General features: G+C 23.0%; 1 protein-coding gene across 1 annotated transcript; it reads right to left on the reverse strand.

Moving 5' to 3' along the window:
* Positions 1–9141: 9141 nt before the first annotated feature.
* Positions 9142–11304, reverse strand: LOC124925022. The gene is made up of 5 exons (XM_047464998.1): positions 10809–11304; positions 10276–10692; positions 9879–10209; positions 9709–9796; positions 9142–9618 (listed from the first exon to the last, which is right to left on the reverse strand). Exons 1-5 carry the CDS (start codon positions 11302–11304, stop codon positions 9142–9144), a joined length of 1809 nt encoding a protein of 602 aa, XP_047320954.1.
* Positions 11305–13243: the final 1939 nt, after the last annotated feature.

Below are 13243 nucleotides of genomic sequence, written 5' to 3' on the forward strand. Positions count from 1 at the left end.
ATACCAAAATACCGTGTACAACGTACCCAAAAAAATATAAATGAAGTTTGTATATGATATTTAATTTAATAAGTTTATATATAATGAAGAAAATATTTATATAAAATTAATAATAAAATAATATATATTTATATTAAAAGAAAATATATATATATATGAACTTACAATATTTTAATTTTTTATAAACGAACTTATATAACTAAATATTCTTATATAAATATAAACATGAACTTACACTATTTTAATTTCTTTATTAATTTTATAAGTTTTGTTTTTTTTTAATATTAAATAACGAAATTTTTTAATGTAAATTTAGTGGTGTTCTGCAAAATGTGTTTATAACAATCATTAAGAGATACTAAATCGTTGGAATAAGCTAAATTTAACATCTTCAACAAAAACGATGTCACCCTCCTTCACACCAAGTTTAAACAAAGACTTCTATACCCACCTGCTTCTAAGATGTGTTGAAGTCTTCTTTTTAAATCTATGTAATTGTAATGAAAAGTGATCAGTTATATTTATATGTTGTGTAGATGAAAGTTAAGATTTTAATTCCATTTAGGTCATCTGGTCCATTAGAGTCATTCCATGTCATCTCCATCTGCAAAATGTATTTTCATAACTCAATCATTAAAAAGATACAAAATCGTTGGAAGAAGAAAAACCTAAATTTAACTGTCACCTCCTTTACACCAAAATTTAGACAGAGACTTATATACTTCACATACTTCCAATACGTGCTGAAATCTGATACAACTAAAATCATTTCATTACACACTCTTCACAATTAACTACATTATAATTGTCACTTTATTCTTGTCACTATATTTAACCTAATACATTTCTCTCTTGTATTAAAATCTTCTTTCTGAATCTATGCAACTGTAATGAAAAGTGATCAGTTATACAATTATCAATTCAAGTTTAGTAATGAAAAGAGAATCAAACATAAAAAAAATAAAGGGTTTATGTTTTGTATCATCATCACAACCAAAAATATGTTTATAGGTTCATTCATAAATACTTTTGCATTATATTTCTGAAAAAACGTTAATAAATTTATGGATACAAAAAGATGTATTTGACTGAGATATGAAAATAGAAACCTCTCACTTTGAAAGAGAGTAATATTTGAAAACAAATTTGTATCTAAACATTAATATGATACTTCAAATATTCTAAAGACATTAAGATTTCTTTTAAAAAAGGTAAGACCTTGATTTATATTGTTTCTCTTTGAGCCAATATGAGTTTATAAGTTGCATATATCACTTCTAAGGTACCATTTCCCGTGACAACACTCATACAAAAACATTTAATACCACATCCTTCAAAATTTCCTTGAATGATACCCATTTTTCATGTGTTTCTAGATGATCCATTTTGTTATAAACTACCAAACATGTTTCTGAATCTATGTAACTGAAATGAAAAATTGTCAGTTATATAATTATCAATTTATATTTAGTAATGAAAAGAGAATTAACATAAAAAATAAAGAGTTTATGCTTTATATCATCATCACAAACAAAAATATGTTTATAGGTTCATTCATAAACACGTGTGCAATATACTTCTGAAAAACTGCTAATAAATTTATAAATACGGAAAGATGTCCCTAGTTGAGATACAATGAAAATTGAGACATTCCACTCTAAAAGAGAGCAATATTTGGAAACAATTTTGTATTTAAACATTAATATAAGATTTTAAATATTTTAGAGATATTAAGATTTCTTTTAAATAAAGGGTAAGAACTTTATTTATACTGTTTTCTCTTTGAGCCAGTATGAGTTCATAAGATGCAGGTATCACTTTGTGGGTACCCTTTCCAGTGACAACACTAATACAAAAAATATATAATGTCACATCCTTTAATATTTTCCTTGAATGATGCCCATTTCTCATATGCTTTTGGAAGATCAATTTATTTATAATCTATCCAATATGGTTTTTAGAAAACACTGGAATAAACAATTATATTTCAAGCCGAACTGAATCATATTCGTATTCTGGCTGTTCAGATGAACCATCAATAACTTGTACCTGGTTTTTATAATGGTTATAAATAAGCAGTAGCATAGTATGATGACATTAATGAATATATAGTTTCATTTTACCAAAACAAAACATCTTTCTGTGTGACTAAGAAATTCATGGATTAAACCAAAATCTTGGTGAGCTCCCTCAAGTAAACTAGACAAATCTATGACAACCATTGTTATGTCGTAATCGAATTAAACAATGGCTAGAGATGGAAGTAAAGTGGTGAATTTTGATATAATCTCATAATTAACCCTAGATTCAATTATAAAAAAGTTTAAAATTGGCTCAAACTTTAAGCAATTAGGAAAATAAATTTATTTAGACAACTTTTAAAAATCAAAAGTTGAGAAAATGGAGGAAGGTGCACTCTCCTCTGAAAATTATATAAAATTTTTATTTATTAAAGGAGATGAGAAAATAAGAACCTCTCTTTGTCATTTCGTCGAACACTTGGTATCCTACAACTATCACATCACTCCTCCGATACTTCTCATCTCTCCTCTTCCTCGTCGTCTTCATCGCCACCGTCGTCTCATCGGGGGAAGAAGACGATGCACTCACCATCTACGATGTCCTACAACAGAACAATTTTCTAGTAGGTCGTTTACCAAAAAGTGTAACAGAATACAAGATCAATCGAAACTCATAAAAATCAATGTGTATCTTAAGGATACCTGTAGTTACAGCGTGGAATGTTAGTAGAAGACGACGCGATGAACGCTACATCCTCCTGTGCATCAATCTCATCTTTTTGCTGGCTTATGCATTACTTTTTTATCTAAAAAATTCTTGATTGAGTTAAACATTAAAAATAATTGGAGCCCCGCAAAATCTATCAAATAATATAAAGAGAAAATAAAATATAAATTAATTATTAAAGTTATAAAAGAAAATAAAAAAAATATTAATTAGGAAGAAAAAATTAATATATATAAAAACGGAAAAAAAGAGAAATTAGTAATTATGAAATGAGAGTAAATTAGTAATTATTATAAGAGAAAATTTGAGAATTATTATTATTATTAGGTATATTATATTATATTATATATATATATATATATATATATATATATATATATATAAAGATAAGAAAGAAAAAAATTAGGAAAGTAAATTAATATATAAAAATTTTAGGTGAGAGAAATGTTATTTGATTTTAAAATATTTAATTTTTAAATAAATTAAAATATATATAATTTTTCCTTTTATTAAAAAAATATAAAATTTATTTGTGTGAAAATATAAAAAAAATATATATTTATATAAAATTATTGATAAATGAGAATTATTATTATTATTATGTATATTATAAATATTTTTACATAAAAATAAATAGATATTTAATATTAAATATAAAATTATTAATAAGATAATATATATTTTATGTAATTTGTGTGAAAAATAATATATTTATATGAGAGAGAAAATAAAATAAGAAAGATAAATGAATAATTATGGTAAGAGAAATATATATATATATATATATGTGTGATGAGATAGAAAAAAAAAATATTAATTAGGAAGAAAAAAATAATATATATATTAACGGAAAAAAAGATAAATTAGTAATTATGAAATAAGAGTTAAATTATAATTATTATAAGAGATAATTTGAGAATTATTATTATAATTTTTTTATAAAATATTTAATTTAATGAAAGAGAATATATTTATATGAAAAGAAAATATATAATATAAATATATAATTAATTATTAATAATTGTTTCATAATATAAGTAAATTTTATGAAAATAAATAAATATGTAAACGATCAAATTCCTGAAAAAAATATAATAATTATTAATTTATCTCTCATTTTCTAATTACTAATTTCTTTTTCTATCAATTTTTTTTTTCTATCAATTTTTTTTTCATAAGACAATATAAAAATATATATATAAATGAGAAGAGAGAAAGTAAAAATAATAATTATTAGAGATACAAACTTAATATTAAGTGTTAAGTGTGTCTCTCCTAAATTTATATATATTATTTGTTCCTTCCTTACTAATATTTTTATATATATATAAATTTGGTAACTCTAAAAATTAATTTATATTTTATTTTCTATTTCATCCTCTATATATATATATTATATTTTATATTTTATCATTAATTTTATAATAATACAAAAAAAAATTATATTGTCTTACAAATAAATTTTATATTTATTTAAAAAATAAAATAAAAAATTATTTAAAAAATAAAATTTTAATAACCAATATTAAATATTACCTGAGTTCATATACATTTACCATATTTCTACACATTTTATAAGAATTTCTCTCTCCTATCATAATTACCTATACATAATTACTAATTTATTTACTGTAATTATTAATTTAACTTTCCTAATTAAATTAAATTTTATTTTATTAATTTTTTTTTATTATATCTCTTATATATATTATTTATATTCATTAATTTTATATAAACTTATATTTAATATTAAATATTTATTTATTTTTTTTATATAAATATTTATGATATAATAATAATAATAATATATATAATGACGTTTAATATGATTGATTAAACTCATACTAAAGTTACAAATTTCTCCATCTTAAATATTAAATATTCATTACTCTTTCATATTAATAATATATCTTTCCTAATTAATTTCCTTTTTTATTTTCTTTCTCATCATATATATATATAGAGTAATGATAGGGGGAGCGAAAGTTTTTCAGCGAATGTGTATCGAACTGATGTGGAATGGTGACTAGGCGGATGACTAATTATAACTTTAAATGTTTATTTATCTCTCTCATGTTTATTAATAATTTCTCTCTCTTCTCCTACTTAATAATTTATATTTTATATCTTTAATCTTTATTAATAATTTATTTTAAATATTAATAGGAACAATAATAAATCAAATAAAAAAATAGCAAAAATATATATTATATTTGATAAATATATATTTAAGAGAATAAAAAATTAAATATAATTTTTTTATATTTTTTAATTAATTATTTTTGACACCCTCTATATTTTTTTATTTTTTATAATATATATTTTAAATTTAATCAATTAACTCAAACGTTTATATATTATATTCTTTTATATTAACTCTTATTATAAAGTTTTTTTTTTTTATTTAGGTTAAATAGTAATAGTGGATAATTTGAGTTAGATGTAACAAATTCTTATTTTTTTATTATAATTTATTTTAAAAACAACAAATTCTTTTTTTTATTATAATTTATTTTAAAAACAACAAATTCATATTTTTTGTTATTATAACTTATTTTAAAAATAAATAAATAAATAAATTATTAACCATATATATATATATTTTAATAGAGAAAAGAAATAATTAATTAAAAAAGTTAAGAATTTTTATATTTATTTTATTATTTATTTATTTGATTTATTATTGTTCCTATTTTTATTCTAATTTTTTATAAATAAAAATGGTAAATAATAAAATATATAAATATATAAGATTAAAGAGATAAAAAAATAAATTATTAATAAAGGGAAGAGAGAGAAATTATTAATAAACATGAGAGAGATAAATAAACATTTAAAGTTATAATTAGTCATCCGCCTAGTCACCATTCCACATAAGTTCGCTACACATTCGCTGCAAAACTTTCGCTCCCCCTATCATTACTCATATATATATATATTTCATAACTCTAATAATTAATTAATTTTTTATTTTCGAAGAGAGATAAAATACACAAATTAATTATATATATATATATAAATATTATATTTTATCATTAATTTTATAATAATAATAAAAAATATATTGTCTTAAAAATAAATTTTATATTTATTTAAAAAATAAAATTTTAAAAATCAATATTAAACATATTTCTACACATTTTATAAGAATTTCTCTCTCTTATCATAATTACCTATATATAATTATTAATTTATTTCTCTTACTATAATTATTAATTTATATTTCCTAATTAAATTTTATTTTATTTTATTAATTTTTCTTTCTTAATTATATTTTTTTTATTATTATATCTCTTATATATATTATTTTTATTTATTAATTTTATATAAACTTATATTTAATATTAAATATTTTTTAATTTTTTATATAAATATTTATGATATAATAATAATAATAATATATATAATGACGTTTAATATGATTGATTAAACTCACACTAAAATTACAAATTTTTCCATCTTAAATATTAAATATTCATTCTTTTTTCATATTAATAATATATCTTTCTTAATTAATTTCCTTTTATACTTTCTTTCTCATCCTATATATATATTTCATAACTCTAATAATTAATTAGTTTTTTATTTTCTTCTTCCTTAATATGATAAAAGAGAAACAATTATAAAATGTTTAAAAAATATAATAAGCATATGTGAACTGTGGTGAGAAAGTGGATGTCACCCTACATTTATTTTCGTCATAATATATTATATATACTGTAAGAGATAAAATACACAAATTAATTATGAGAGATAAATTATATATATATTTATACATAATAAATATGAGGAGAAAATAAATATATATATTTTAACTATTTTTTTAAAATTAATTTAATAAATATGGAAACTAATAATTTTAAATAAATAATTTTCATTACTTAAGAAGGAAACTTAATATATAAATGAAAAAGTGATAAAATAAAAAATAAATTAATTATTAGCTATACAAAATTAATTAATTATATATATACATACAATGAGAGAGAGAAACTCATATAAAATAAGGAAAATAATAATTATATTAAAGAAGAGAAATATATATATATATATATATTAGGAGAGAGAAAATAATTAAAATAATTAAATTAGGAAAGAAAAATGACTTGATTTGTGAATGATTGTGAAGAGAGGTGTTGTTCACGTGGTCTAAAGAGGGAGTGAAATCTTCGAAATCCATCAGCTCCAATTCGAAATTGGCAACTGGTCAGAGGTTAGATTTAACACAAAAGGTTCGAAATTGGCAACTGTCAAAGGTTAGATTTAACACAAAAGGCCAATGAGACCATTCTCCCGTTAGCATTGTATCCTCATAACCGTAAAAGATAAATAGTTTAGGGTTCATAAGATATATGTTGTTTATTTTTTTAAAAAAGAGAAGGAATAGAAAACTTACCACAGGTAGAGGAGAGAGTGAAATTGCTTTTAAAATTTATCCGCTCCAGTTCAAAAATCTCAACGTTGAAGTTGTCACTCAGCGTGAGCTCATCTAGTGCATGATAATGATAGTGTCTTGCCCGTCCAAAATCCTAAGTAAAAAAATGAATAGATGAGAAACTTACAAAATCCTAAGTAAGAAAATGAATAGATGAGAAACGGAAAAGTAAAAAATGAAAATGTGAGAATGAAAAAATTCACAAATATTTGTATTATTTTTCTCTTATTTATGTTTAATTCTCATTAATTTATCATTTATTAAATTTAACGTTTTTCTCTTATTTATTTCTAATTTTTCATTTAAAAGATAAATAGTTTAGGGTTCATAAGATATATGTTGTTTATTTTTTTTTTGAAAAAGAGAAGGAATAAAAAGTTTACCAAGGAGAGAGTGAAATTGCTTTTAAATTTTATCCGCTCCAGTTCAAAATCCTCAACGTTGAAGCTGTCCCTAGCGCCTGCGGATCGAAGATCGCTCATCTAGTGCATGATAATGGTCTGCGGATCGAAGATCGCTCATCTAGTGCATGATAATGGTCTGCGGATCGAAGATCGCTCATCTAGTGCATGATAATGATAGTGTATCGCCCGGAAAAGTAAAAAATGAAAATGTGAGAAAGAAAAATCCTAAGTAAAAAAATGAATAGATGAGAAATGGAAAAGTAAAAAATGAAAATGTGAGAAAGAAAAAGTTCATAAATATTTTTATTATTTTTCTCTTATTTATGTTAAATTCCCATTAATTTATCATTTATTAAATTTAACTTTTTTCTCTTATTTATTTCTAATTTTTCATTTATTAAATTGAACGTTTTTTATATTAAGATAAAATAATAAAAATAATAATTAGGAAAGAGAAATTAATAAAATAAAATAAAAATGAATTAGTAAAGATAAATTAATAATTATGGTAATTATAATAAGAGAGAAACAGTTATAAAATGTTAAAAAAATATAATAAGTCTATGTGAGCTGTGGTGAGAGCGTTGATGTCACCTTACATTTATTTTCGTAATAATTTAAAAAATATTTTTCATTACTTAGTAAGGAAACTTAATATATAAATAAAAAAAGTGATAAAATAAAAAATAAATTAATTATTAGCTATACAAAATTAATTAATTATATATATATAATGAGAGAGAAAATAAAAACAGAAATTAATTAGGAAATATATTAGAGATAAATTAGTAATTATGAAAATATAAATATGATAGGAGAGAGAAACTCATATAAAATGAGAAAAATAATAATTATATTACGGAAGAGAAATATATATATATATATATTTATGAAATAAATGTATATATATATATTAGGAGAGAGAAAATAATTAAATTAAGAAAGAGAAATGACTTAATTTGTGGATTATATTATTGATAAATTAGTAATTATGGAAATATAATTATGATAGGGGATAGAAACTCATATAAAATAAAGGAAAATAATAATTATATTAAAGAAGAAAAATATATATATATATATATATTATGAAATAAATGTATATATATATATATTAGGAGAGAGAAAATAATTAAATTAGGAAAGAAAAATGATTTGATTTGTGGATTATTGTGGAAAGAGCGTCTTGTGCACCTTCAACATTTTAAATTAAGCGTCATTAGTTATATATAGATTTGTAAATAATTTAATTATTGTTATATTATTTAATATAAAATTTTATTTCTAGATTATATTAATTTTAGTATTACTTTTAAATTAAATCTATATAAAATTATAAAACTAATTTAAATTTAATATTTAATTTATTGAAAAAATATAAAGAGTCAAATTTAAATTTAAAGTGTAACCTAATAATATTACATAAAACTTGTTAATAATAATTAAAGATAAATTAAAAAATATTTAAACATAAACAAATTTTTATTATCAATTAAAGAACTTTATTTATGAATACTTGAATTTTATTGCATTTTCATCCTTTCTAAAAATAAATTAGAGATATGAGTATCGTGGATTTGTTTTTGTAACAATATGCCAACCTTTTGAGGTATTATCTTTAACATAAAACACTTGTTTTGCTTGAGTGGCTAAAACGAAAGGTTCATTAGATTTCAGCATTCTTTGACAATTGATACTCACAAAACCATATTTATCTTCTTTGATTCCCCTTTCCGTTTCAACATCAAACCACCTACATTTGAAGAGCACAATACGATTTCCACCAAGATATTGCAATTCAATAATATGTGTCAACACTCCATAATAGTCAATAGTTTTTATGCCATTGTTCCCAACCACATAAATATCACTATTTTGTGTCGTTAAGCCTTCATCGTGCTCTTCTGTGTTGAATTTATACCCATTTACTTTACAACATACTAATGTTTTTGCATACTCCAAAGGACCCCGTGCCAAAGATAATAAATCTTCCATTCTCTGACTTTTTTCTTCTCGGTACAACTCTTCGACCTATCAAATTAAAAAAATTAAAGACAAATATTAAATCTAAAATATAATTATTTTAAATATATTAACAAGTTCATAAAAATTATCACTCACTTTTGTTTTGAACCAATTAATATATTGGGTATCCCATTCCTCTTCGGACAAAACCATTCCACTAGAAATACGTTTTTGCAAATACTCACTACACAGAAAAAATTAAATTTCATCATAATTGAAAAATATGTATAGAGAATATTAGATAAGTTAATTAAAAAAATACATACTTGTAAAATGGTTCAACTTCTTCACAATTTTTTAATACGTATATACGAGCCAATTTTCGATCAACACGATCCAAATTAATTCCTACTCCTCCTGATAAATCTTCTATGGAAAGGAATATAGAAAGAGAAGTTTTGTTTTCAGTTAATCCACAATCTGATGTGTCAAAATATCTTGAGCATAAACTGATACACTCATTTGTGAGATAACTCTCAACAATTGAAGCCTCGGGATGGGATTGGTTTCGAACATATGATTTCAATGTACCCATATATTGTTCAATTGGATACATCCATCTATATTGAACAGGTCCCCCAAGTATAGCTTCCGTTGCTAAATGAATTGGTAAATGTACCATGATATCAAAAAATGAGGGTGGAAATATTTTTTCCAACTTACAAAGTGTGATAGGAATTTGTGTTTCAAGTTGTTTCAAGTCCTCCATCTTGAGTGATTTTGAACATAACTTAGAAAAAAACATTGATAGCTCAACAAGAGCTTCATATATTGGTTCCAAAGTTAATCCACGTGTTGCAAGAGGAATAAGATATTCTAGTAAGATGTGACAATCATGACTCTTTAAACCCGAAAACTTTTTATCATCAACATTTATACAAGGTGCAAGGTTTGAACAAAAACCTTCAGGCATTTTTAATTGTTTAAGAAATAAACAAAGTTGTTTTTTTTCATCGGAGGATAACATATAAGGAGCAACTGGAATCTGAAGAACACCTCCGATATCAATAGGATGTAATTCAGGTCTTATATTCAAGAGTTGTAAATCGAGACGCGTTTTAAGATTATCTTTAGTCTTGCCTTGAAGATTCATAATTATTCCAAGAATGCTATCGCAAATATTCTTTTCAATATGCATCACATCCAAATTATGTCGTAATAATAATGATTCCCAATAAGGTAACTCAAAAATATACTCTTCTTATTCCAATTATCGCCTCGTTTCTCATGATATAATCTTGTCTTCTTAGTAATATCCCTACTTAAAATTATGTCTTCCAAATCCTGAACTTGACTTAAAATATCTTTTCCTGAAAAAGATTTAGGTGGCAATCTCTTTTCAGCTTTACCATCAAACAAGTTTTTATTTGCACGCCATTTATGGTCCAATGGAAGAAAACGTCGATGACACATATAACACTCTTTACCACCATTTTGCAATCTCATTGATAAAGTGTCCTTATTACAACATGGACAAGCTAATTTTCCTTTTGTACTCCATCCAGATAAGTTTGCATAAGCCGGAAAATCATTAATTGTCCATAATAAAGCAGCACGCAAAGTAAAATGTTGAGAAATTGATGCATCAAATGTAACTACTCCAATGTTCCACAACTCGCTCAATTCATCTATCAACGGTTGTAGAAATATATCAATTGTATCTCCAGGACTCTCTGGGCCTGGAATGACCATAGATAATATGAAATTAGACGAATTCATACATATCATTGGTGATAAATTATAAGGAATAATTATCACAGGCTAAATACTATATGATGTTTACCCATTTGTAAATGGTTGAAACCCATCACTTGCGAGACCAAGTCTCACATTACGAGGCTCTGAAGAAAAATCTTTATATTTTTCATCAAACGATTTCCATGTCATAGAATCAGCTGGATGCCTTAAAATTCCATCATTAATTCTTGTATCACTATGCCATCTCATTGAAGGAGCTGTTTTTGAACACAAAAATAACCTTTGTAGTCTTGGTATTAGGGGAAAATAACGTAATATCTTATTCGGAATATTTTTTCCGTTGGCCTTAACTAGATTTTTTCCATTCTCATTCTTCCACCTAGATATTCCACACACTTCACAAGATTGTAAATTCTCACGATCTTTCCAAAATAACATACAATTATTTTTACACGCATCTATACTTTTATAAGATAGACCGGTATCTCTAATGAACTTCTTAGCCTCATAATATGAATCCGGGAGATTAGCATTTTCTGGTAATATTTTTTCCTTCAACAATTTTAACAACATGCTAAAAGACTTATTTGAAATCCTTGATTCTTGATATAAAGGTTCTTTCGAATCATTTAACAATCTGTAAAACTTTTTTGCATCCTCATGCGGTTCTTCATTATTATTAAGATCGCGGTTTGAAGCGTCGAAATGTGGATATAAATCATTTAAAATATCTTCCATGTAATCATCATCATTATCATCTTTTTCGTCATCAATGACATCTTCTTCATTATTATTATCATCTTCGTTATCATATTCTTCATTATTATCATCTTCCAAATTATGATCCTCTGTCCTTTCTCCATGATGATACCAAAATGTATAATTCGGAAGTATTCCCCGTACTATCAAGTGTGATGTTACAAAATTTCTATCCCCGAAACTAGCATTACAACATTTAACACATGGACATCGAATTTGAGTTGTTACACCCGTTTTCTCATATGCATAGTCTAAAAACGCTTCAATTCCTTGCATATATTCTTCTGTATTTCGACCATTAATGGTAAAATTCATCCATTTTTTTATCTGGTGTCATTCTCTCCCAAAAAAACTACAAACACATTTGAAATAATAGAATTAAAGAACAATTAAATTTAATAAGAAAATATTTTCATAAAACTATAATTTGTCTAATGTTAAAAAAATAAATAAAACAGTTATTGAGTCTGTAATAGTTTATGCATAATTTCATCAAATACAATATAAAATATTTTCTTATAAAACAAGTTCAATAAACATAACTTATTAGATGAATTAACAATGAAAAAAAACATTGAAATTGAAGGACTACCTTATTAGATGAATTAACAATGAAAAAAGAAGCAAAGAAATTGAAGGACTACCTTATTAGATGAATTAACAATGAAAAAAGAAGTAAAGAAAAGAAATTGAAAGACTAAGAAATATTATATTGAGATTTCATATTTATATATAACTATATATCTTAAAAAATCTGATTTAACTTATAAATAATACTAAAAATAATATTAAATCTTGTTAAAATATTTCTCTCTCCTAATTAATCACTAATTAAATAATTGATTAATTCATCCCACTATTATATTTTTAAGTAAAATAAATTCTAAAATAATGACTTATTATTAATTAACAATATTAAAACTTTTAAACGTAAATGTAAATGGAAATAGTCTTTTCATTATTTCAGGAATTTAATAAGAATATAAGAAAATATTTGTATGAATCTATAATGTTAAATATTATACTAAGACTTTATATTTATTTATAATTTTATATTCTAAAAACTTTATTTAATTTATAAATAATAATAAACTCATTCTTTGACTATTTCATCGCACTATTATATTGCACTATTATATTTTTAAGTAAAATAAATTCTAAAATTATGGAAAAG

The sequence above is a fragment of the Impatiens glandulifera genome, chromosome 2, assembly GCF_907164915.1.
Source record: "Impatiens glandulifera chromosome 2, dImpGla2.1, whole genome shotgun sequence".
NCBI classification, from domain to species: domain Eukaryota; kingdom Viridiplantae; phylum Streptophyta; class Magnoliopsida; order Ericales; family Balsaminaceae; genus Impatiens; species Impatiens glandulifera.

Coding starts and splice junctions, on each gene's coding strand:
- LOC124925022 (XM_047464998.1), bottom strand. CDS start 11,304: ATGGTCATTCCAGGCCCAGAGAGTCCTGGAGATACAATTGATATATTT. Junction 10,210..10,275: donor ACAAATTCCTATCACACTTT/GTAAGTTGGAAA, acceptor CAATTCATTTAG/CAACGGAAGCTATACTTGGG. Junction 9,797..9,878: donor GAAGTTGAACCATTTTACAA/GTATGTATTTTT, acceptor TTTTCTGTGTAG/TGAGTATTTGCAAAAACGTA.